This window comes from Natrix helvetica (assembly GCF_964273705.1).
Source record: "Natrix helvetica genome assembly, chromosome: 12".
NCBI classification, from domain to species: domain Eukaryota; kingdom Metazoa; phylum Chordata; class Lepidosauria; order Squamata; family Natricidae; genus Natrix; species Natrix helvetica.
Window position 1 is genome coordinate 6831445 of NC_138556.1, and position 26285 is coordinate 6857729.

The following is a 26285-nucleotide window of genomic DNA, read 5'->3' on the forward strand; positions in this document are numbered from 1 at the left end:
AACAGCTTTGCAGCTGTATTAAACTATGCAACCACGAGGAGGACAGTAGGTTTCCTAAATGAAATTAAGCTTAAGTTGCAATTACAGAAAGCAAAGCAAACTTCTCATCCAAAACCTAATCAAGAAAGGTGACTGACCCAGATTTGCCTCCTGGAATACAATGCATTTGAATTGCCCTTGGTACCCTCGAAACGCTACATCTGCTTTGAATCTGAACAAATACCGAAAGTACCTAGAAAAACAGGCTCTACTAATTAAGGCTCACTCAAAGTACCCTGGAGAAAAGAGTGTGCATGTTTGCATAGCCCTCCTCACACCCAACAGTGAAGTATGCAAGAGAGTAAACAAGCAAGATACTGTTCGGATCTAGGCTTCCCAAGCGCATGAAGCAAACTCCTTGTCCCGACAAAAAAACCTTTTATTAACTTCTGCTCCTTCACATCCAGCACAGTCTTTTGAGGGAGGATTTACAGTCACAGACCTTATCTGGCTTGGAGAGCTGCCAGGCAGATATCTGCAAAACTTGGCAAGGAGTCTTGGAGTGTCACAAACCAATTAAGAGAACTAATTGTCTCCTGCAACTCCACTCCCCTTTCACTCCTCTTTTATTTCCTCTGGGAAAGGCCATTCATCGTTCACCTGTGGCCTTCCTCCCAAGTCGACTCCTGTTCTTTAGCTCTTCCCTTCATCTGGCAACTCTGCACATGTGCATACTGGGAACAGACTCTAGCTGTTTGTCTGCCTCACTGATGTCTGATTCTAAAGACAGCTGATAACTGCCAGAGGGCCTTGGCCCCTTCTTTGCCTCCGATGCAGAGCCCTCATCCGAGCCTTCCCCAGACTCCAGGACTGGCCCATGTTCCTCCCCAACCTCCTCACTATCTGAGTCTGCCATCAGCTCTGCTGGCCGCTGGCGGGCCACAACAGATACAGGAATATGTTCTCAAGGAAATGCTTAGTAGATGAATCAAAGTTGCACCAGGATTCCTGTCTTCCTTGCACACAGAGAGAACATGATTGAAAGAGAATCGTTCCTACAAGGTAAAGGATTATTGCAATGCCAACATCAAGACAGGGCTATTTGTCTTTCTGCACACATCGTTGCAGGAGGATAAGAAGGCAGCCCCGTCCCACGGAGGCCATTAAGGCTGAGCTGATGTATGGAGCCAAAGCAGAGAGAAAAAATAACTTACAGACAGCAAAGGGATGGCAACTTTCCCAAGAAAGTCAGGCGACTTATCTCCATCTTCATCAAATACCATGACTTCCAGAATGTCGTGAATGTCTTTAATAGGGCTGGAAAGAGATGGGAAGAATTAGGAATTTGTACTGGTTTCCTCCGCCACAGAAAGAGCTGAGCATTTGGTCATTAAGCTGCAATCACTTCGAGGTACTAAGTGTGCGTTTAGTGCAGATGCAATTCCTCAACATACGAGTTGAACATGGATCCAATCACATTAGTTTTATTTCTGAAAAACACGGGGATGAAGGCAACTTGGGAGATCATCTAACAACTCATCCAGTTGTTACTCTGTGGATAAATGCCATGATTCTTTTCAAAAGAAAATATAAAGTACTGCTTTTGGATTTAAAGTACAGATGCTCTGGAGAAGGGAAGCTCAGTAATAAAGATAAAGGTTCCCCTTGCACATATACTAGTCGTTCCTGACTCTAGGGGGCAGTGCTCATCTCTGTTTCAAAGCCAAAGAGGCAGGGCTGTCCAAAGATGTCTCCATGGTCATGTGGCTGGCATGACTAAACACCGAAGGCACAAGGAACGCTGTTACTTTCCCACCAAAGTGATTCCTATTTTTCTACTTGCATTTTTTACATGCTTTTGAACTGCTAGGTTGGCAGAAGCTGGGACAAGTAATGGGAACTCATTCTGTTACGTGGCGCTAGGGATTCAAACCACCGAACTGCCAACCATTCTGATCGGCAAGCTCAGTATCTTGGCCACTGAGTCACCGCATCCCATAAGCCCAGTAATACAGCCTGTTATATTTTGAAAGTACCTACATGTCCCCCACCTCCTTTCCCAAGATTGGTTCCTACTCTGTGGGCTCCCTCTCTCTTGGCAAGTCTAACAAATATGCCAGTCACCCCCTGCATCAGGAGTTTCAATTGCAAATCCACTTACAAAGTAAAGACCTGATTCCATTCTGGATTGAGGTTTTTGTAAACAGTATAACTCTGAAGTCTGCTGTTCCCTAATTCCAGGATGCAGAAGGGATCACTTTTGCCTACAGGAAGAAACCAAAATCTATTACGTTCAAGAATTTTGTTCAATGAAAAGAAGCTTGCCGATATTCTGGTTAGCTTCTTGAGATATTCCCCTCTTTGTTTCTTTCCCTCCTTGATGGAATTGTATTTATGTGCAATTCAAGTCATGCTGAACAAAGTGAAAGAGAAATAAAATAAAACAATACATACCTGAAAAATCTGCAGCTAACAGATCCACCGCTTTTAAAAGTTTGACTTGCAAGAAACCGATATCCTTCATGCTTCGGAAAGAGTTCCTTAAACTCTGAAAAGAAAATCATCGTTAGAAAAATAATGCTTTGCGAGTTTTTACTTTATCTTTGATGTGTCAAAGAGCCCATTTTTCTCAAGTCCAAATAACCAGTTAGTTAAATAAGCCTCATATTAAGTTCTTTTGATTCTTCTGATATGTTTTCTGTAACACACTGATTCCTTAAATAAGAAATGCATGTCTGATTTCCTACTAGCGCATAGTACCGTTAAATATTTCTAACTGTTTAAATATAATGTAGTGTTTGCAAACATTGTAAATTATAATGGGAGATCTACACATATGTAAATATCCATGTGTAGGTGTTTACATATACATTGTATTTATGGTATGTGTGTTTGTGTGTGTGTATGGATGGATGGATAGATAGATGGATGGATGGATGGATGGATGGGAGGAGGAACAGGGAGGGAGGGAGGGGGAGAGGGAGAGAGAGAGAGAGAGAGAAAGACTATATTGCCAAAAGTATTCGCTCACCTGCCTTTCCTCGCATATGAACTTACTGTATGTGACATCCCATTCCTAATCCATGGGGTTCAATATGACGTCGGTCCACCCTTGGCAGCTATAACAGCTTCAACTCTTCTGGGAAGGCTGTCCACAAGGTTCAGGAGTCTGTTGATGGGAATTTTTGACCATTCTTCCAGAAGCGCATTTGTGAGGTCACACACTGATGTTGGACGAGTTTACGTAGCCTACCACTTCGTGGCTGAGTTGCTGTCATTCCCAAACACTTCCACGTTCTTAGAAAACAGCTGACAGTTGACTGTGGAATATTTAGGAGCGAGGAAATTTCACGACTGGGTTTGTTGCACAGGTGGCATCCTATCACAGTTTCCACTCTGGACTTCACTGAGCTCCTGAGAGCGACCCATTCTTTCCCCAATGTTTGTCAAAACAGTCTGCAAGCCTAGGGACTTGATTTTATACCCCTGTGGCCATCGAAGGGATTGGAACACCTGATTCTGATTATTTGGATGGGTGAGTGAATACTTTTGGCAATATAGTGTAGATAGATGATAGATAGATAGATAGATAGATAGATAGATAGATAGATAGATAGATAGATAGATAGATAGATAGATAGATAGATGATAGATAGATAGATAGATAGATAGATAGATGATAGATAGATAGATAGATAGATAGATAGATAGATAGATAGATAGATAGATAGATAGATAGATAGATAGATAGAAAAAGAAAATAACTAATCCTAATTCTATATGTACTGGAACAGAAATTATACAATCATTCTTTATATTTCATTCATATTGAATTGTACATTTTAAATCAAAAATCTTTATACCATCAATATAGCAACATTCTCATTTAACTATATTTGATTGTAGTAACGCACGAAATTTAATTGTAACCAATCGACATGCTTTCTGGAAGTTGTAATGAAGAATGGAAAAAAAAAAAGAAATTATAGATTTGCCCATTGTCTGAAAGCAAAACTCTGTTTCACATAACTCTATGCTCTTCTGGCTTTCGTTTTCCCTTCCTTGGCTCTGAAAACAGCAAAGTAACTTTTGAGTAAGGTTCAATTTTTTTTTTTACTATATAACTTGTAGCAGTGACACAAAAGTTCTTGCCCCACTACCTTGGTCCTGCTAGGTTCCTGGGAACATTCCAGATCAGCTGGAGGTTGCATTTGGATTGGCAAAAACGGCTGTCATATTTTCTGTACCATTTTTTCACATGCACCCTTTGCTCAAGAGGTAGAGTCAAAAGCTGCAAGATGATGGATCTTCATGGACCCCAATGCCCCCTTTTGTACACACAAAAAAAGACAAGGCCTTGATCACAATGCCATGCCTGCCATATTGACTCTGCCTCTGTGGCTATCCCTGCTTCAAGAGAGAGTGAGGGGAACCCATCCCGGGGGACTCACATAACGCTGGAAAATCTGCTTTCTTTCGTTGGGGTCTCCCAGGGGACACAGGCACAAATCAGAGATGGACACCCCTAAGCAAGGTGCCACGGAGATGACCATCACCAAGAAACCCGGCTGTTTCTCCAGGGGCAATTCCAAACGGTTGGCTTGTTGGTCAGGGAGTCCTCCAATGTCGACTTTGCATCTAAACCATTGGAAGGCAAAAGAAAACACTGTCACTTCGTAGCTTACATCATCATAGTCAACCCTCTGTACAAAGTGTTGGCTTCTGTACCAAGTTCAACATCGGATGGAGGGCTAAGGATTTATAAGGTGCTCTGAAACCCTCCAAAAAATAGGTACAACTTTCCCACTTCAAGGGACGCAACTAATTTTGCTTTTCTGCCCCAAAATTTCTAGTTCGTTTAATGTCTATGGAGACTCTCAGTCATTCAGGTCATGGTTATCCCAATGGTGCTTTTTCCAAAAGGCAACTGGACTTTCTTGGTGGTGAGGGGGGTTTCCCTTGAAAAGGTTTTGATTCTCCTCCAAGGAGCTTCTTCAGTTCTGAAGAACTGAACAGAACTGAAGGAGCTTCTTGGAGGAGAAGCGAAAGGTTTTCAAGGAAAAGGAGAAAAACATTCAGTTGCCTTTTGGAAAAAGCACCATTGGGATAGTTTCTTTAATCCACGGACCCAAAACATTTCTTGGAGAAAAATGCACCCCTGAATAAACTCTGTTTCAGAAAGTGGTGGTGAAAAAGAATTAGAGGCATTTAAAGAACAAGAGTCCTTAATTAGGAACTTTGTAAGATTCAAACTGGGGAAATTTGCAGTGCAAAGAACAATATTTTCTCCTATTAAGAACAAATAACCAAATCAAGAGAACTGACATTCAATATTACACTATTGGGGAATCTGCAGATAAAGAAACATTATGTCTGAAAAATGGTTGCATTGTGTTTGAACAGACTCTTTTAAAAACATTTCAAAGTGGATGGGTCCTTGTTTTGAGGCAGATGTTCAAGGTGACCTAATTTGTCTAGTTTAATGAAAAGAACAACTCAGCTATAGGTAAATAATGGTTACTAATGATAACAATACATATAGATATATCAGCTTGACAATATGAAATTTTATATAAACAATATATGGAGATTATGAGAGGAGGTTTAAAGGCTTTATCTAGAATATGTTATAAAGATGTATTGTGATTGGATGATTTTAGGATGATTTAATGGAATGTTATCATATAATCCTATTCTAGATTTTGAATATTATATATAAAACAATTATAGTCAAATTAAGGTGGAGACATGATAATTGTGATGTACATGAATATAGGTGAATTTAAAATATGCGATTTGGTATGAAAAGCAGGTGGTGACTATGGAAGAGATGCATGGAAATACTGTAACCAACTGACACACTTTCTATAATTTGTAATGGAAGATGGGTTTTTTTATTTTTATGCTTGTTTGTCTTTGTTTAAAAACAAATAAAAATTGTTTTTTTTAAAAAAAAGAAAAGAAAAGAAGAACTCAGGGTGACATGATGGCAGTGCTCCGATATCACGAAGGCTGAAGAGGGAGTCATGCTATTCTCCAACAGAGAAAATGAGGGCAGGATAAGAAGCAATGGGTGGAAATGCCATAAACAGAGGGATAGAATCAAGATCACGTGAAATGTTAATACCACTTTATAAGGCCTTGATAAGGCCACGCTTGGAATTCTGCATGCAGTTTTGGTCACCATGATGTAAAAAAGATGTGGAGACTCTAGAAAGAGTGCAGAGAAGAGCAACAAAGAGGATTAGGGGACTGGAGGCCGAAACATATGAAGAACGGTTGCAGAAACTGGGGAGGTCTAGTTGGATGAAAAGAAGGACCAGGGGAGACATGATAGCAGTCTTCCAATATCTCAGGGGTTGACACAAAGAAGAGGGAGTCCAGCTATTCTCCAAAGCACCTGAGGGCAGGAGAAGAAGCAATGGGTGGAAGCTAATCAAGGAGAGAAGCAACCTAGAACTAAGGAGGAATTTCCTGGCTGTTAGAACAATTGATCAATGGAACTACTTGCCTCCAGAAGTTGTGAATGCTCCAACACTGGAAGTTTTTAAGAAGAGATTGCGCAACCATTTGTCTGAAATATATTTACTGTGCTTCTAGACCGCCCCCTCTCCCAAAAGGGACTCGGGGCGGTGTACAGTCCATGCAAAGAATACATCAAAATACAATAAATAGAAGAATTAAATATGTACAGTTAAATATGGAGGAGGTTAAAAATAGAATTAAAAGAACTGTACAGTTAGCCAGTATATATAAATATAATTTTAAAACCCCTAAGAAACACACAAATTAAATTAAAAACAATACCCCTAAAATAACCAGTTAATAGTACGTCTACCAGGAGGTAACAGTTGTAATTATGCCAGGCCCGCTAGTCGGAACAGGTGAGTCTTCAATTTTTGCCGGAAGGAGCGGAGGTCAGAGGTGGTTCTGATGTCGGGGGGGGGGGGAGGTCATTCCAGAGGTCATTCCAGAGGGTTGGGCCATCCCAGGAAATGGGGCATCCACCCCCACCCCCACCCCCAGAAAAGGATCTAAATAGGTCACCACCTATCCCAGTTTTCACGAGGATGCACTCCAGAGAATTGCTTCCAATTTGCCATTTTAAGAAGAAAGAAAAAAAGTGCACTCCTTTTAAAGATAGCCACACACACACAAAAAACACCCATTGAAGTCTTCAAAAGTGGATGAAAGGGGAGGGAGGGAGGGTGGGAATCCTTCTCAGATTCGTAGCAGCGAGAAGACCAGTGGTGTGAGCACTCAAAGCTCTTTTTATTTGGAAGCAAATGGAGCACAACTTCCAAGGAACTCTGCAGATTTCAGCTCTTAAAGAAGATAAATACTCGCGGCTTTAGATCCCTGCCGGGTAATCGCAGGAGTCAAGTTTCTGGATGGTGAGAGAGAAATTGGAACAGATTTTGACAGCGGAAAGCCTGTTGAAAGGCTTTTATTTAAAGTGAGGACCTGTTAAACTGTTGCCTTAATTAGGAGGAGGAGAAAAAGAAAGAAAATCTCCTGGGAGCTTCTGCTTGGGAAATGGAACATGCATTAGTCCCAAGGAGATTCTAAAGCCGGGATGGCAAACCTGTGGTGTTTTTTTTCAAAGGTGGGTTTTTTTTTCCCCCTCTTCAAAACACAACTGAACTGGTTGGTTTTTTTTTCCTTTGAGGAAGAAAAAGAAGACGACGACGTTTCGCTTCTCATCCAGGGAGCTTCATCGGTTCTGGCAGGATCCTTGGGGCAATGGAAAGATGAGTTCTTGACAGGAGGCGGGGTTTCAGGTTGGAAAGACCATATTTCTTTGTAGTCAACTGGTTGTTAGAGCTCTCACTGAGAGCTCTTGAGGCCATTTGGGAAGAGTGCTAATGGGGAGCGGGAGAGAGAGAATCTTCTTGGAATTGCTGAAAGGACCGAGTTACAGACAGGAAACGGCATTGTAGACGGAACACCTCAACATGAGAATGACTTCTTCATGGCCAAGCATGCCCATTCCACCTTCATCTCTTGAAACCCTGCATTCAACTGTATGGTCCGTTAGAGACACACAAAATATATTCGAACTGTGCCAACTCAAATTGATGATATGTTGCTGCATATACAGCTGGTAATTAGTCTAGTGAAGAGAAGGACCAAGGGAGACATGATAGCAGTCTTCCAATATTTGAGGGGCTGCCACACATAGGAGGGGGTCAAGCTATTCTCCAAAGCCCCTGATGGCCAGACAAGGAATAATGGATGGAAACTGACCAAGGAGAGATTCAACCTGGAAATAAGGAGAGATTTTCTGACAGGGAGAACAATCAACCCATGAAACAGAAGTTGCCTTCAGAAGTTGTGGGAGCTTCATCACTGGAAGCTTTCAAGAAGAGACTGGACTGCCATCTGTCAGAAATGATGGTCTCCTGCTTGGGTGAGGGGTTGGACTAGGTGACCTATAAGGTTCCTTACAACTCTGTTAATCTGAAGAAGGAATAAAAGAATCAAAATGTGCATTGAGGAACTGGCATTACAAAATTCTTCTTGGTAGATATGAAAATAACTCCTTGGTTGTGACACTTGAACGTTACACCCCAGTGCACAAGGATATTGAAAGTAGGATGGGTATAAATGTACACTGTCTTGAATAAATGCTTGTTCAGTTGGGGCTTGTTCTTATTGCTTATAATAAGATAAAAATGTAATAAGATGGTTATCCTTGTTTGTCATAGGACTGTTACCTTCCAGGGAATCTTACGCTCTTCAAAAATTGTCTTTGACAATTTCACCTGAATAGACCAAGATCAGTTCCAAAGTTCCTACGTTATTTGAAGTTTCTATCCAATTTTAATTGTATGATAACACAGTTGGAAGGGACCTTGGAGGTCTTCTAGTCTAACCCTGTATCATTCTGGACAAATGGCTGTCTTCTTTTTTAAAAACCTCCAGTGATGACAATTTGGAGGCAAAGTGTTCCACTGATTAATTGTTTTCACTGACGGAAAATTTCTCCTTATTTCTAGGTTGGATCTCTCCTTGGTTAGTTTCCATCTGGCACTTCTTGCCCTGCCCTCAGGTGCTTTGGAGAACAGATTAACCTCCCTCTTCTCTGTGAGAGCCCCTCAAATATTGGGACACTGCTATCACATCACCCCTAGTCCTTCTCTTCCTTAGACTACCCAGATCCTACAACCCGTTCTCCTATGCTTTAGCCTCCATTCACTTAATCATCTTGGTTGATCTTCTCTGCATTCTTTCCAGAGTCTCAACATCTTTTTGGGATCGTGGTGACCAAACTGGACACAGTATTTCAAGTGTAATCATACCAGTGCAGGGTATTAAACCTCACTCGTACAAAGGTCTTCCAATGTGAGATGGAGACTACGTTAGAATTGAGAGAGTCCAGAGGTGTTTCACGAGAAGAGTCCTCCACTCCTCCGCTCGCAACAGAATACCTTATGCCACCAGCCTTGAAATGTTGGGCTTGGACAACCTAGAACCCTACGGTCTGACCTAAGCATAGTACACAAAATTATCTGCTACAATGTCCTACCTGTCAATAACTACTTCATCTTCAACCGCAATAATACACAAGCACACAATCGATAAAAACTCAAGGTAAATCGCTCCAAACTCAATTGCAGAAAATACAACTTCAGCAACAGAGTTGTCAATGCCTGGAATTCTCTACCCAACTCCGTTGTTACATCCTCAAACCCCCATAACTTTAACCTTAAACTGTCTACAGTGGACCTCACCCCATTCCTAAGAGGTCAGTAGGGGCATGCATAAGTGCACACCAGCCTGCCTAACGTCCCTGTCTTATTGTCCCCATTTATTTGTACCCATGTCCTATGTTCTCATTCATGTTTATTCTTATTCCTGTTATCTTGCACGTGAGTGACAAACTGAATAAATAAAATAAATAAAATAAAACAGAAACAATTAGGAGTGGTGAAAGACTTACAACAGAGGCTGCCAGTTTCAATATTTAATGGCTGATGTGCCTGAATTTATATTTTTACTTGCTTGATTGCACCACTTAGCTAAGGAACTGTAATACAGTCAACGTTGGTGGCCCAACAACTCCAGGGAATGGATCCATAGAAAGCATATCAAGACATGATCATATTTAAAACACACACACACACACACACACACACACGACTAATTGAATTGAACTGGTTCAAAAAGGAGGAGGAGGAGGAAGGGGGAGAAGGACTTTGCTGAGAGCCAAACGCATCTTGAGTTTAATGTACAATCAAGCTGTTTAATTACTTGGGAGTCTAATTGTTTGCCCAGTGATTATTTCTCCCTGTCTAAGCAATAGAGCCATCCTGTCCCTTTCTTACTATCGGGTGAGGATCCAATAGAAGGCCAGGGAACCCAGCAGCAGCTGTTCCAAACGAGGACCGGAGCGCATCATAAAACCGCCATGGTCATGCTTTCAAAACCGTTTTCCCCATGGCGAGAGACTCCCAACCCCTGTTCTAAACGGTTTTGCAACTATTTAACACCAGAATGGATGCAACCATATTGTCTTTTGCCAGAGCTCTGCTGGTAAATAAGCCAGCCCTATAGCATTTGGGGGGGGGGTGTAGAAAGAAGCAGAATCTCGTAAAGCTTAAGGAGGCAATCCATTCAGGAAACCCAGAGGAGACATCGCAGAGAAGTCGGAGGAGGAATAATTCTGGGAGTAGGCACTTGCAAAGAAGCGGGGGAGAGGGGGACTAAGAAGTTTGTGGCACCCCCATCTTCCCGGGGCCTGCGCAGCGGAGAGAAGTCCCAGGCTCAGAAACTTTGCACTTGCTATCACTTCCTGTTCTATTTAATGACAGGGACATTGCTCTTAACATTTCCCCGGCAATAGAGTTTCAGTAAAATTCTCCTGGGTGTTGTAGCTCGCCAGCGGCCAGAGAAACTGATGGCAGACTCGGACAGTGAGGAGGTTGGGGAGGAACATGGGCCAGTCCTGGAGTCTGTGGAAGGCTCGGACGAGGTTCTCTGCGTGGGCAATGCTTGAGTGAGATTTTGAGAAGCTTCAGCTCTCAACGGTTCTTGATGGAAAAACCACAGCAATTAAAATATGACACCGCAGAGAGATATCCACGGAGTTATCTAGAGAGCCTACATTCCACCGTGTCTTCCAAAGCTCTGCAAAACACATTGAGTGGTAATAAAAGGAGGCCACTTACATTCCCAAAATCTCTTCGTGCTTTTTGTTATCTTTTCCCCAGATCTCAATTTCCAGGACATCCTTCCTGTCGGAGAAGTAGTGAAAATCAAACTGTTCCCTCCACTGTGGATTCGCGCTCCTACAAAGTGTCTAGAAAACACAAGGTGATAAGATTTATCGTTGTTCCAAAAGATTGCAGCTTTTATATCTTTTAAAAAAAATGTACACACACACACACACACACCAAAAAAGGGAGGCAAACTTTTAAGACCAACAAGTAGGAACAGGGAACAACTGCCTTCTGCAACATAGAAGTGGGGGGGGGGGGGAGAACCACTTCTTATACGACATGTGGGAAAACTTAAACTTCTGACACCAAAAGCAAAGAGCCACGCATGTTTGCATATCCGGGGAAACAGCCAGTTGCTTCAGAAGGCACAGAGAGAGAGAGAGCTGGGGCAGAGGCTGTGCTTGTTTTCATTCCATTAAATCCAAACGTATTTAGAATGGTTAATGTAATTACCCTGTTAAACACAAAGTCCTTTGTGGGGGATCTTGAAGCCTGATGGGGGTTATAGCCAACGGGGACTGTCTATTTGCATTGGAAAAGCCAGAAAGGGGATAGGAAAAAGCCTATATGTCAGTAAACAAGAGGGTTGGTAATTCTCGGTTTCCCTTGTTTTCTGAAATCAGCATTTGGGGCAGGTTAGTATCTTCCAAGTGTCCGGACTTCAAAACCCAGAATTCTTAGCTGGAACCATGCTGGATGGGGAATTCGGGGAATTGAAACTCATCTGGAAGGGGATTCAGCTGAGGTAGAGAAAGACTCTGGTCTATGAGCCACGCTGTCCCAGTGGTTAGAGTGCAGTACTGCAGGCTACTTCTCCTGACTGCCGGCTGCCTGCAATTTAGCAGTTCGAATCCCACCAGGCTCAAGGTTGACTCAGCCTTCCGTCCTTCTGAGGTGGGTAAAATGAGGACCCAGATTGTTGGGGGCAAGAGGCTGGCTCTGTAAACTGCTTAGAGAGGGCTGTAAAGCACCGTGAAGCGGTATATAAGTCTAAGTGCTATGGCTATTGCTACACCAGAGTTAACCAATCTTTCCAAGTTTGAAGCCCGGAGTGGGTTGAAGGGGGAAAGGTTTTGTGGGAGGGGTAGGAGCATGTGCACACAATGTGCTCGTGTGCAAATACCTACCGCTCGCCTGAATGGGGCCATGAGTGCCCACAACACTTCCAGTGACACCCACGCAAAATGGGCGGCGAGTGCCCGTGCAATCTTACACGAGTGGAGCTGTATGTGCGCACATGTTTGCCCATTTGCCAGCTATTCACGTAGCCCAGTGGCCAATAGGCCATGGCCCAGTAGTGAGCCATACCCCACAGGTTGGGGACCCCTGATCTACATAGAATGACTCCAGTTCGTTATATGATACAAATCTGTACATTAAATTATAGTTCAGGTATGACTGACATATACTATATTGCTTAGTTTATTAGTTATTTTCTTTCTTTCTTTCTATCTATCTATCTATCTATCATCTATCTATCTATCTATCATCTATCTATCTATCTATCTATCTATCTATCTATCTATCTATCTATCTATCTACACTATATTGCCAAAAGTATTCGCTCACCCATCCAAATAATCAGAATCAGGAGTTCCAATCACTTCTATGGCCACAGGTGTACAAAATCAAGTCCCTAGGGATGCAGACTGTTTTGACAAACATTGGTGAAAGAATGGGTCGTTCTCAGGAGCTCAGTGAAGTCCAGTGTGGAACTGGGATAGGATGCCACCTGGGCAACAAATCCAATCGTGAAATTTCCTCGCTCCTAAATATTCCACCGTCAACTGTCAGCTGTATTATAAGAACGCAGAAGTGTTTGGGAACGACAGCAACTCAGCCACAAAGTGGTAGGCCACGTAAACTCGTCCAACATCAGTGTGTGACCTCACAAATGCGCTTCTGGAAGAATGGTCAAAAATTCCCATAAACACACTCCTGAACCTTGTGGACAGCCTTCCCAGAAGAGTTGAAGCTGTTATAGCTGCCAAGGGTGGACCGACGACATATTGAAACCCATGGATTAGGAATGGGATGTTACGTACAGTAAATTCATATGCGAGTAAAGGCAGGTGAGCAAACACTTTTGGCCATATGGTGTATAATATGGGCAGACTTGCTTCAAATCACACCAGTTGGCAGCACCCATGTCTCAAGTCGCGCTTACCTTGCTTTTGAATTTTTCCTGGCCCATTTTCAACCAAACGAAGATGTGGGTCATGGCCCCCATGGGAATGTTCCTTCCTTCCAGTAAAGCCGCAGTCACTGTCCCATTCCACAACTGGTTTTTTTGCAGCGTGTCCACCAGCCTGCTGGTCCTCATGAAGGTTGCCTAAAATTGGGGGAGGAAAAAAAATGACCATTTGAGAAGCTAAAAGTATGTCTACGAAGACTCAAGAAGAGATTGGATAACCATTTGTCTGAAATGCTACAGGGCCGTGATGGCAAACCTATGGCATGTCAGCTGATGCGCATGCCGGCCAGTTGATTTTTGGCCTTCTCCAGGAAAGCCTTCGGAGTCTGGGGAGGGCGAAAAACAAGCCCAACTGGCCAAGCGGAAGTTTGGAAATGATTGTTTTCGCCCTCCCCAGACTCTAGGAAAGCTTTTCTGAAGCCTGGGGAGGGCAAAAACCACCTCCCCCGGCCCCCCGGAGGCCCCCCGGAAGCATGAAACGGATCATTTCCAAACTTCCGGTTGGCCCTTTGGCCCCATTTTTTCATCCTTCCCATGCTCCGGAGGCGAAAACGGCTTCCCCGGGCCCTCCAGAGGAAATACCAAGCTCAGCTTGGAGGTGAGCATTGCGGGGTGCATGGGGGGGGGGGTGTTTCGCACATGCGCAAATGGGGGAGCACTTTGCATTATGGGCCCTTGCATTTTTGGCACCCAACAACAGAAAGGTTCGCCATCACTGGCATAGGGTTTCCTGACTAAGCAGGGGGTTGGACTAGAAGACCTCCAAGGTCCCTTCCAAGTCTGTTATTCTAATACGGACAACCAGGCCAAAGGTGTCTTAAAGGTTGAATCTTGGCAACTGAAACTGAAAGCAGGAGTGTACAGCCTCACCTAGAGGAAGAACCAAATTGTTCTATTTGTACCCTGTGATATTCCTCCAAACACGCATCGGCAAACTGTTTCCACCCAGTTTCTGCGTTTGTTGACGTATTTAAAGGGAGGGGACATTAAAAGGTGGATTTATTTTGTCTCCAAATGTGACTGTTCTCCTGGACATTCCCTCAGGCATGAGGTTTAGAGGTCAGTTGTGCTCATCGCTGTGAGTTTGCGTTTCCTGGTTTGTCCTCAGCTGTCATTATTCTTATTATTTCCCTTGGTTGGTTTAGTTTTAATGCTATGTACGCTCACAGGTCACGATTGTGAGAAGGGTGACTACATCAATGGATTACGTAAATGTATGGATTTCCTTTTAAAAGTGTCCTGAATGGCTTAAGTTTTCCACAACATCTTTCTAACAACTCAAAGCTGATTTTTTAAAGGCTTTTTGATTGTCTCTTTTGAATGGTATGTAGACGTTGTTTATCTCTACCTGCCTGTTGATGGCAGATATGTTTGAGTGCTAAGCTTCCAGGAATTCCAACAAATGCTTTGTTCTTACACATTGGCAAAAAAAATCAGAACACCAAATACAAACTGGGTGGACATGACCTCGTAGATGACGCCCACCCTGTCAAGGACGTTGGAGTACTCATCTCTAATGATCTAAGCGCCAGAGCCCACTGTAACAACATTGCCAAAAAGGAACTAAGAGTTGTTAACCTAATCCTACGTAGCTTCTTCTCTGGTAACACTGTACTGCTATCCAGAGCATACAAAACATTTGCTAGACCAATTCTCGAATACAGCTCATCTGTCTGGAACCCGCACTGCATATCGGTCATTAATACAATTGAGCGAGTCCAGAGATATTTCACGAGAAGAGTCCTCCACTCCTCTGCTCGCAACAGGACACCTTATGCCACCAGACTTGAAATTTAGGGCTTAGACAAGTTAGAATTATGCCGCCTTCAGTCTGACCTAAACGTAGTACATAAAATTATCTGCTACAATGTCCTACCTGTCAATGAATGCTTCAGCTTCAGCTTCAACCACAGCAACACACAAGCACACAATAGATACAAACTGATGGTAAACCTTTCCAAGCTCGATTGCAGAAAATGCGACTTCAGTAACAGAGTGGTTAATGCCTGGAATGGGGAATTTCTTCCCCAAACCCCCAAAACTTTAACCTTAGATTGTCTACTTGTTGACCTCACCCCATTCCTAAGAGGTCTTTAAGGGGCATGCATAAGCGCACCAATGTGCCTACCGTCCCTGTCCTAATGTTCCCTTTTATTTGTATTCATTTCATATATTCATAATCATGTTTATACTTATATCTATTATCTAATGCATGGTTGACTAAACAATAAAATAAAATAAAAAAATTAAAAATAAAAATAAATAATAATAATAAAATAAAATAAAATAAAAATAATATAATATAATAATAAAATATAATATAAAATAAAATAAAAAAATAAAATAAAATAAAAATAATATAAAATAATATAAAATAAAATAAAAAATAAAATAAAATAAAAATAATATAAAATAATATAAAATAAAATAAAATTTCTCTTAGCCTTTTTGGACTTTGGTCCAGAAGAGAGTTTCTTGCTAAATTCCTTAGCAACCCCTCCCTTCTAAAGCATCCTTCCTTGTTTTCAGATCTTCACTAAGCTTTTTATAAAGTCACATTAGCTACTTCTACTACCTTTCCCCCCCCCCCCCACCTTAGAATTGTTTGCCAACTCTCCCACTTCAGGCTCCTTTTCGCCGCAGCATCTCCTGCCCTGCAATTCTGTTTATCACTGCTCTGAGATTAAAACCCTTCTTATTAACAGGAGAATACTCGGAGGAATAGCTGCAAATAGAGGCTGGTCCATTTATTTATTTACAGAGCTGGTAGGCCACTCCAACCTACCAAGACGGAACAGCCTACAAGCCTCCGATGTATAATTGGTTTTAAGCCATATAGTCAGTGTACAAAAATAAAAAGAAGAAGAAGCAACAACTACTACTACATAATGTTCTTATGGAGCTGGGAATCCTGGGTGGAGGCATTAACCGTAACAATAAAAGACTCCATCGCGTGACCCAAGAGGAAGTGACAACAAAGCAATCGCCCGGATTGGATGGAACGATCAGGTTGTGGCTAATTTCCTAAAAGGCAGGAGGGGGAAATTGTGATCACACACGGGAGAGGGGGGGGAGCACAATTTAAGAGAAACTGAGAAGATACACATGTGGCCAATCGAGGGAAACTGGCTGGGTGGACAGATGTTCTTGGGGGAAAGTGGTCCCTAAGATACCCCAAAGATGAAAGGCTTAAAGGTGACGAGCAGTGCCTTGAATTGCGCCTAGAAGCCAACTGGCAACCAACAGCAGCTGTTCATGTCGATGTGATATGCAAGTGCCTTGGGATACACCCGCCATTGCTTGAGCCACTGCACTCTAATCGGTTGCAGCTTCCAAACAATCTTCAAGGGCAGCCCCTTGGAGAGCATCTTGCAATAGTCCAACTGGGAAATGACTAAGAGAGATCGACCAAATAATTCTCTCCCTTCCTCCCCCTCCCTCCCTTCATCTCTCTCTCCCTCTTCCTCCCCCTCTCTCCCTCCTCTCTCTCCCTCTCTCCCTCTCCCTCCCCCCTCTCCCTCCTCCTCCCTCCCTTCATCTCTCTTCCCCTCTCTCTTGCTCCCTCCCTTCATCTCTCTCTCCCCCTCTCCCTCCCTCTCTCTCTCTCCCTCCCCCTCTCTCCCTCTCTCCCCATTTTCCTCCCTCCCTCCACATCTCCCTCCCTCCGTCTTTCCTTCTCTCTCTCTCTCTCTCTCTCACTCTTCCCCTCTCTCCCTCTTCCTCCCTCCCTCCATCTCTCTCTCCCTCTCTCTTCCTCCCTCCGTATCTCTCCCCCTCTCTCTCCCTCTTCCTCCTTCCCTCCCTCCATGTCTCTTTCCTTCTCTCTCTCTCTCTCTCTTCCTTGTTACCACCACAATTGAGACCAAAATTTCTGTTGCGGTGAGACTTTTTTTAAGTGAGTTTGCCCCATTTTATGACCTTTCTTGCCCCAGTTGTTAAGTGAATCATTGCGGCTGCCAAGTTACTGACACGGTTATTAACTGAATCTGAATCACATGACCCCGGGACACTGCAACCGTCATAAATGTGAGCCAGTTGCCAAGCGTCTGAATTTTGATCGAATGACCATAGGGATGCTGCAGTGATTGTAAGTGTGAAAAATGGTCGTAAGTCGCTTTTTTCAGTGCCACCAGGACTTTGAACGGTCACTAAAGTTAAACAAATCGAGGACTACCTGTACTCTGACATATCTTTTTCTCCCTCACAGCAGAAAACTCTTTCCTCCCTCCCATTTTCCCTTTCAACCATCCTTTGAGGTGGGAGGGGGAAAAGAAAGAAAGAAAGAAAGAAAGAAAGAAAGAAAGAAAGAAAGAAAGGAGGGAGGGAGGGAGGGAGGGAGGGAGGGAGGGAGGGAGGGAGGGAGGGAGGGAGGGGAAGGAAGGAAGGAAAGAAAGAAAGAAAGAAAGAAAGAAAGGAGGGAGGGAGGGAGGGAGAGAGGAAATAAATAAATAAATGAGGGAAGGAAGAAGAAAATAAAGATAAAATGGAAGGAAGGAGGGAAGAAGGAAAGAAGGAAAGAGGGAGGAAAGAAGGAAGGAAAGAAAGAAAGGAGGGAGGGAAGAAGGAAGGAAGGAAAGGAGGGAGGAAAGGAAGAAAGAAGGAAAGAAATAAATGAAGAAAGAAAGAAAGAAAGAAAGGAAGGAGGGAGGGAAGAAGGAAGGAAGGAAAGGAGGGAGGAAAGGAAGAAAGAAGGAAAGAAAGAAAGAAAGAGGGGAGGGGGAGGGAGAGAGGGAGAGAAAGAGAGAGAGAGGAGCGGGAGAGAAATGTCACCCAAAGATCAAAGCTGCAGTCAGCCAATTGCCTAACGGAAAAGCTGGCCCTTACTACACAAAATACGTTCCACAGTAAAAATAATTGTGTAGCTCCCTATTTTGTTCCCCCTTTTCCAAATGGAAAACTGTTTTTTCTTGGAAAGCGCTCGGCTTCCTCGCTTGTCCATAAAAAGCCAGGCCCGCTCAAACTCCGGGAGGGTCCCTGGAAAAAAGAAAAACGGGAATCTAAAGGCTGGCCATTAAAAAGGACCGGGAGATTGCTTCCATATGGCCAGACAGCAGGGGAGGGAAAGGGCCAAAGTCTACAGCCGGCTCCATTTGGCGAGGAGCTCCTCGCCTTTCCGTGGACACTCGTTGCATTAGAGGAGAACATCTGGATTATGGCTTGCAATGTCCCTGGGAAATATCCACTCCCCCATCAAAGGGCTTTATCTATCTCCGCTGCACTTTGAACATTTCCGCATAAGGCAGCCGGGTTGGATGCGGCACTTGCTGCCTTCCCATCCAAAGCCATTCCTCCCATTGCTTTTGAACACACACACACACACACTAGGCCTCCCTAGGTTTCCCCCCCCCCCCCATCCCCTCCTTGTTCTGCAGGGGTGGGAGGAGGAAAGGAGATTTTGTTTTAAAAAATCTATGCTTTTCCCAGAAAGGAACAATAGATACCCCACACTTTGGAATTCCCTTCTTTTTTTCTTTTCATTTCGTTTCTTGAGAGACTCGATGTGTTACAGGAATGAAACACTCAGAGAGGGGAGGAAAGTGTGGGGGGGGGAGAGAAAAATAGAAGGTCACAGAGAAGGAAAGAAAGAACATATTTGGGGTTTTGAATCAAAAGCAGCATTGCTGGCCAGAAAGTAGTCTCCAAAAGATGCATCGTAGAGGACTGTCTTTTATTTAGGAAGCGGATGCAAACTCCTGGCATAGCAGGCAGGGTTTGGAAGGATCCTCGGATTCCATCAGGAAACAAGCTGTTAAAGCAAAAATGAATCTTCCCATCTCACATGCAAGAATGGAATGGCATGGAATGGAATAATATAATTGAATGTATGGAATGGAACAGGAATAAGAACGGAATAGAAAATATAGAATAGGAATAGGAAATGGAATAATAATTGAATAATATAATTGTATGTGTGGAATGGAACAGGAATAAGAATAGACTAGGACAGGACAGAACATAAAATATGGAATAGGAATAGGGAATAGAACAGAACAGAACAGAAAGCTGGAAAGGACCTTGGAGGTCTTCTAGTCCAACCCCCTGCCTAGACAGGAAACCCTATACCATTTGAGACAAATGGTTATCCAACATCTTCCTAAAAACTTCCAGTGTTGGGGCATTCACAACTTCTGGAAGCAACTTCTGTTCCACTGATTAATTGTTCTCACTGTCAGGAAATTCCTCCTTAGTTCTAAGTTGCTTCTCTCCTTGATTAGTTTTCACCCATTGTTTCTTGTCCTGCCCTCTGGTGCTTCGGAGAATAGCTTGACTCCCTCTCCTTTGTGGCAGCCCCTGAGATATTGGAAGACTGTTATCATGTCTCCCCTAGTCCTTCTTTTCATCAAAAGTAGACATACCCAGTTCCTGCAACCGTTCTTCATATGTTTCGGCCTCCAGTCCCCTCATCATCTTTGCACCAAAACTGCATGCAGGATTCCAAGGGTGGCCTTACCAAGGCCTTATAAAGTGGTATTAACACTTCACGTGATCTTGATTCTATCCCTCTGTTTATGGCATCCTTTTTTATGGCTTTTATGGTTTATGGCTCATGTAATCAAAATCCAACTGGCAACTGGCTCATTTTTATGACGGTCGCAGTGTCCCGGAGTCATGTGATCATCTTTTGCGACCTTCTGACAAGCGAGGGGGAAGCCATGCGAGAGTATCCAAGCTAATCTTTCGACCAAGCTCTTATAGATGACCCTCGTTTATTGGGAAACAGTATGTTTTGAACAAACAAAAGCGTTCTGTTGGAGCCACGTTTAAATTTTGGAAAAAGGTCACGCCTTTTTTTAGCGTGTCCTAACAGAACTCGCAAATAGCTTGATCCAAAAGTTGGGTTATCTGTTGTGCTTTGCTTAGATGTTTCCCAAACCCTCAAACGCAAAACTTCTGATGCGTTGAGACGACGCTAGGGTGGAAGCTGCCCCGACCAAGATGAAGCCGTCTTTCAAACTCCTGTCCTTTCAAAGATGTGACAGCGGGGACAAAAAGACCTGTGAAGAGGTCAAAGCAGCAACCCAACCCGAAAGGAAAATGGTTTGCGGCTCTTGTCGGACGCCTCGGTCCCCCCCACCCCACCCCCTAGCTCTGCTCATTAGGCAGGATAACCATTCCAGAGAAGTATATTTTTTTCCCATAGGAAGAGGGGAAAAAAATTTAGACAAATGAAAGGAGGCAGATGAACGCAGTAGAATCCCATAGTTGTTTAAAATGCTTCAACAGGACAATAGCCCAAAGCGGAATTCTTGGAGATGGACAAATAAAAATAAGAAAACCAGTGAGGTGGGACGGGATGCAAAAAAAAAAAAAAATTGCACGCACACGCACACGGAAGGGTGATGGGCTTCCTTCTTTGGCCTTGCTTCAACTCCTATTTGTTTCTGCGGCCAATTTATCCAATTATTTGAACACCAAGGTGGCAAACAATTTGGTTTGGCTTCTGCACACGTGGCACCGGCAGGAGAAAAGGCCGGGAGTTCGCATCCTTAGAGCAAGAGCCCTTCGCCCACTCGGTGCCCACTGAGTGTGAAAAGCGTGCCCCATGCTGCAAAGGTTTCCAGCCCTTACGCAAAGCCAACCTGAGATTAGAGGCTCTAATGAAGCTGTTGACAACTGCCTCTTGCATGCAAAAATCTCCCAAGAAAACCACTGGCCCAGAAAAGCAGCAAATCTACTTCTACTTTCTTTCCTTCCATCTTCCACGAATTTCAGAACGGGCTTAATTCCAGTTATTACCGTCTCACCCGCAGTCAAAATACTGCTAAACCTCACTGGGGGGGAATGGAGAAAAACTGAAAATTAATTAAATGTTTACCCATGATCATCACTTGGGCAATGAAGAGAAACTAAGTCCTATCAATGGCGGTATGCTGCCACTTGATTTGAGAAAGAGGCAGTGCAAAATAAATTAATAATCCGAACAGTAATAATTAATTGCTTAACAGATGAACAATAACAAAAACAAACAGTTTCTGAGCATTAATAGATTCAAATAAGAAAAACGGCTGCTAGAATAGGGAATCCCCATTTTTATTTTAGCTGGTGCACAAATTTGATGGTTTGGGAGGATATCCAGAGCATGGAAAAGTAAAGATTGCCATGGGGAGGAAAGTTACCAGTTTTGGATGCAAATTGGTGTTCTGTCAGGCCTGCAGCCATCTTTTCTTTGGGATCTTTGGCCTGCCACACTTTCTATTATTCTACTATGCATTTTCTATTGTGGGAAAATGGGAGGGGGGATTGTATGGAGTTAGATGCTATGTAGCCATAACAAAATTCTTTCTAGAAAGCCAAGGTCATCCTTTGTCTCTGCACCTCTGCACCTGACCAGAACTGGATGGTTGAACCTACCAGCATGGCAGTGGGAGATTGGACCATGGGATGGACTTGTGGGTCTGGGGGCAAGATCTTGAACTTTCAACTGGGTGGGGGAAACCGGGAAGCTTTCAGATTCAGGTTTTCCCAGATGTGCCAACATGGCTCTCTTAATAAGTTGGAACTTTGAGGAATCCTTTGCCTCGGACTCTGATTTAATTTTGGATGCTATTTGGAACACTGACATGTTCTCTTAAATCGCTCAAGACAATCCTATACTAAGTGTTTACAATTACGATTCTCTAAAAGGCTAGACACACTTCCAGACAAAATTCTAAACTTCAAGCATAGACCAATTTCTATTTTCTGTGACGTCACACAAAAAGGAAGGCTATTTTGGGGAAACAAAGGAATGAGTGTAGAGACAGAGTCTGAGCCCGTTGTGGCCCGCCAGACTTGGACAATGAAGAGGTTGGGGAGGAACTTGGGCCAGCTCTGGAGTCTGGGGAAGGCTCTGATGGATGCTCTGTATCAGACACAGAGATAGAGCTAAGGCCATCTGACATTTCCCAGATGCCTTTGGAGGCTGAGATAAGTGGGGAGGAAGAACAGCTGGGGCCTGTTCCAGATGCACGTATATGCAGAGCTGTTAGGAGAGGAGAACAACTGAGGATAAGGAGTCGACTCAGGAAGAAAAGCACACATGGATGCTGAATGGCCCCACCCTGGCTGGGGAATAAATAGAAAAAAAGGGGAGTGGTGATTGTAGGAGACAACAGTTCGTATTTCTGAAGATTTGGCCCATCCTGTTTCATGCCTCAAAGACTATTTGCCAGCACTTAATTTGCAGCTTTGCAGTTGGGAGCTCACGCCTTTCAATTATCCCAAGGAACCGATAAAGTCTGTTACTGCAATTAACCCTTTGAAGGATTATTGCCTGGACTTTTCAGTGCCATTAATTCACAGTAGCTAAATAAAAAGGTTTTTTTTTTTCAGAACAAGGTGTCTGTTTCTTTGTTCTGCTAAGGCTGGGCCAGAAAACAACCTTTGTGGGATTTAACATCCCTTTTTCATGTTTAACATTTTTTCCCCATATTTTTTTCTGTGTCATTTTTACCCATTTTACCGAAGAAAATCTTAGTATAACCCAAGACTTTTAAAGTAAGCAGCAGACGAATCCACATTCTGGGTAAACAGAGCTTCTTATAACATTATGAATTTTGGATCTGATTAATTCCGAAGAAGTGTTTCAATATCAATATATTGAATTTAAATAATTAAATATATTATAATTATATATTAAAATCAACATCACTATCAATGACAGCAGTGTTCCAATATCTAAGGGTCTACCACAAAGAAGAGGGGGTTCAACTTATTTTCCAAAGCAGCAGAGGGCAGGTCTGGATGGAAACTAATCCAGGAGAGAAGCAACCTGAAATTAAGGAGAAATGTCCCAACAGTGAGGACAATTAACCAGTGGAACAGCTTGCCTCCAGAAATCATGGATGCTGGAGGTTTTTAAGAGACTAGACAGCTACTTATCTGAAATAGTATAGGTTCTCCTGCTTGAGCAGGGGGCTGGACTAGAAGACCTCCAAGGTCCCTTCTAGCTCATCTATTCTATTCTAGTCTTATTCTTTCTAGACTTGGTGGGATTCTGAATAGTTGAGGGAGAGAATCACATAAATTGGCATCCAGTTTTGGTTGCCACAATGTATAAAAGATGTTCGGAGTCTAGAAAGAGTGCAGAGAAGAGCAACAAAGATGATGAGGGGACTGGAGGTTAAAGCATATGAACAGTTGCAGGAACTAACTGGGTATGTCTAGTCTTATGAAAAGAAGGAGTAGGAGGTGACATGATAGCAGTGTTCCAATATTTACGGACCTGCCAGAAAGAAGAGGGAGTCAAGTTATTCTCCAAAGCACCTGAGGGCAGGACAAGAAGCAATGGATGGAAACTAATCAAAGCGAGAAACAACGTAGAACTAAGGAGAAATTTCCTGACAGTGAGAACAATTAATCAGTGGAACAGCTTGCCTCCAGAAGCTGTGGGTGCTCCATGATTGGAGATGTTTAAAAAGAGATTGGACAACTATTTATCTGAAACGGTATAGTGTTTTCTGCTTGAACAGGGGGGGGTGGACTACAAGACCTTCAAGGTCCCTTCCAAATCTGTTACTCCATTATGTCATTTTAAAAACATTTGCTTTAAAAAAACTTTCAAGCCAATTAAAAGACATTAAAAGTTAAAGTTGCATTGAAATTTTTTTAAAAAAAGAATTAAAATGGAACAGGAAGTCAACAACGGTGTCCTAACAAACAATTCCCATGGGGAGAAGATCAAAGGTCTCCTGGCTGGACAATCCAAGGACAGTGAAAATCATCCTCTTATTTTATGACTTATAGAGCTTTGATTAATATTGCTGGTGATATTTACATATCACTTGGATCTAAAAGCAATCTGTGCTGTCAAATATAATTCAGTTACTTTAAATAACCAATGAATGTATAACCTAGTTCCATGATGCTAGAGAATGTGATTGCTTGTGAGGTTTTTAAAAAATGCTACATGCACAGGGGAAAAAAAAGTTTTGCACTGCCTGAACATGGAGCCAATAACTAAACTTCAAACCAGCGGGGGAAATACGCAGCCTGGCTGAGGCTGATGGACCTTGTAGTCTAGCCCGTGAAGACAATGCCAAACGAAGGAAAGATTGCTTAGTTCATTGCTTCTTTCAATAGCCTCTCAACTACTCCCCAAAATATTGGGATTCTCCCTGCTCTCTTTTATTTTTCCTTTGTTGACTTTATGATCCATTACAAAAAAAGAAAGAGAGAGAGAGAGAGAGAGAGAGAGGGAGAGAGGGAGGGAGAGAGAATGGGAGAAAGGAAGAAAGGGAGCAAGTGCCAGCAATGTTTCCCCAGCTCAGTGTTTCCTAACTAAAGATAGTTATTGATGTACAACGCCGCCCTTTTACTGTGGCAGAAGAATCAATAAAGAAGGAAATACTGCTTTGTCAAGAGTAGACCAAGTACTGTAGGCTTGCTGGGAAATTCTTTAGTGGCTCTGGGATGCCCACAGCAGCTTAAAAAAATCCTTCTATATATCCAATGATAGCATGGGCACCATGCGCTGAGACCTGACTGCCCTCTCGTGGCAGCAATACACAATGACAAAAGCCTGTACAGGATTTCTCCTTCTCTAATCTTTTCCTTGTAGGTAGTGACAATTTTATTTTCCTGGACTCCAAGATCACCGCAGATGGGGACTGCAGCCAAGAAATTAAAAGGCGCCTGCTCCTGGGAAGGAAAGCTATGGGGAATCTAGACAGCATCCTAAAAACACTGCCAACAAAAGTGTGTATAGTCATGGCTATGGTTTTTCCCAGTTGCAATGGATGGCTGTGAAAGTTGGACGATAAGAAAGGCTGAGCGCCAAAGAATGGAGGCCTTTGAACTGTGGTGCTGGAGAAGACTCCTGCGAGTCCCTTGGACTGCAAGGCCATCCAACCGGTCAGTCCTAGAGGAGATCAACCCTGACTGCTCTTTAGAAGGCCAGATCCTGAAGAGGAAACTCAAAGACTTTGGTCACCTAATGAAAAGGAAGGACTCACTAGAGAAGAGCCTCATGCTGGGAAGGACTGAGGGAAAAAGGAAAAGGGGATGGCAGAGAATGAGGTGGATGGATGGAGTCACTGAAGCAGTAGGAGTGAGCTTCAATGGACTCCAGAGGATGACAGAGGACAGGAAGGCCTGGGGGAACATTGTCCATGGGGTCGCGATGGGTCGGACACGACTTCACGACTAACAGCAACAAACAAAAATTCTTCCTTTCTATTTTGTAAGAATGACTAAAAGGACTTCCCAAACCTTGAGAACCCAGTGTATAAAGTTAGCACCCCCCTCTCTCCTAGAAAAATGAAATATTTTGAGAAATATTAAAAAGGCAGAATGTTATATTGCCCTTAAAAGAAAAATAGAAATCTTAAGGGAGACGGAAACTCAAGAGCCTCGGCTCTCTACCCCAAGTAGAAACTAAGAGGCCAACTTTTAGAAACGCAGATTTGGTGATCCATTCAAGACAGATTTAACACCAATGGTGAAATTCAAAGTTTTTTTACTACCGGTTCTGTGGGCGTGGCTTGGTGAGCCTGGCAGGGGAAGGATACTGCAAAATCTCAAGGAAGGAAGGAATAGAAAAAGAAGGAGGAAATAAGGAATATGGAAGGAAGGAAGGAGAGAGGGAAGGAAGGAAGGAAAGAAAGAAGGATCATATGAATCAAAGCAAAACAAAACAAGACGATGTTTGAGTCCTACTAAAAACAGAAAAACCTAATATTGATTTAATTATTGTTGAAGCTCTGTTAATACAACAAAACCCACATTTTCTCCTTCTGCAACATTAAACATGTCGCTTTGATGGCAACTTTTGAAGGGACCAATTCTCTTTCACCTGGCAAACCTTCCCAGGGGCGTCCTCTTTGCCCCCACGGAAGCTTCAGAGAGAAGCTAAAGAAGAACAGAAAGCGAGAGACAACCTTTAAAAAAAAAAAAAAAACACCCAATGGTTT

The 26285-nt window shown here is 43.0% G+C and overlaps 1 protein-coding gene across 1 annotated transcript in view; it reads right to left on the reverse strand.

Moving 5' to 3' along the window:
- The window catches only part of MCTP2 (multiple C2 and transmembrane domain containing 2), a 155896-nt gene that overhangs the window by 67189 nt on the left and 62422 nt on the right, over positions 1-26285 (reverse strand). Inside the window, 6 exon segments of the mRNA XM_081964588.1 lie at positions 1194-1296; positions 2141-2243; positions 2434-2527; positions 4431-4617; positions 11151-11281; positions 13369-13533. Of these exon segments, the coding sequence (XP_081820714.1) occupies positions 1194-1296; positions 2141-2243; positions 2434-2527; positions 4431-4617; positions 11151-11281; positions 13369-13533 (783 nt within the window).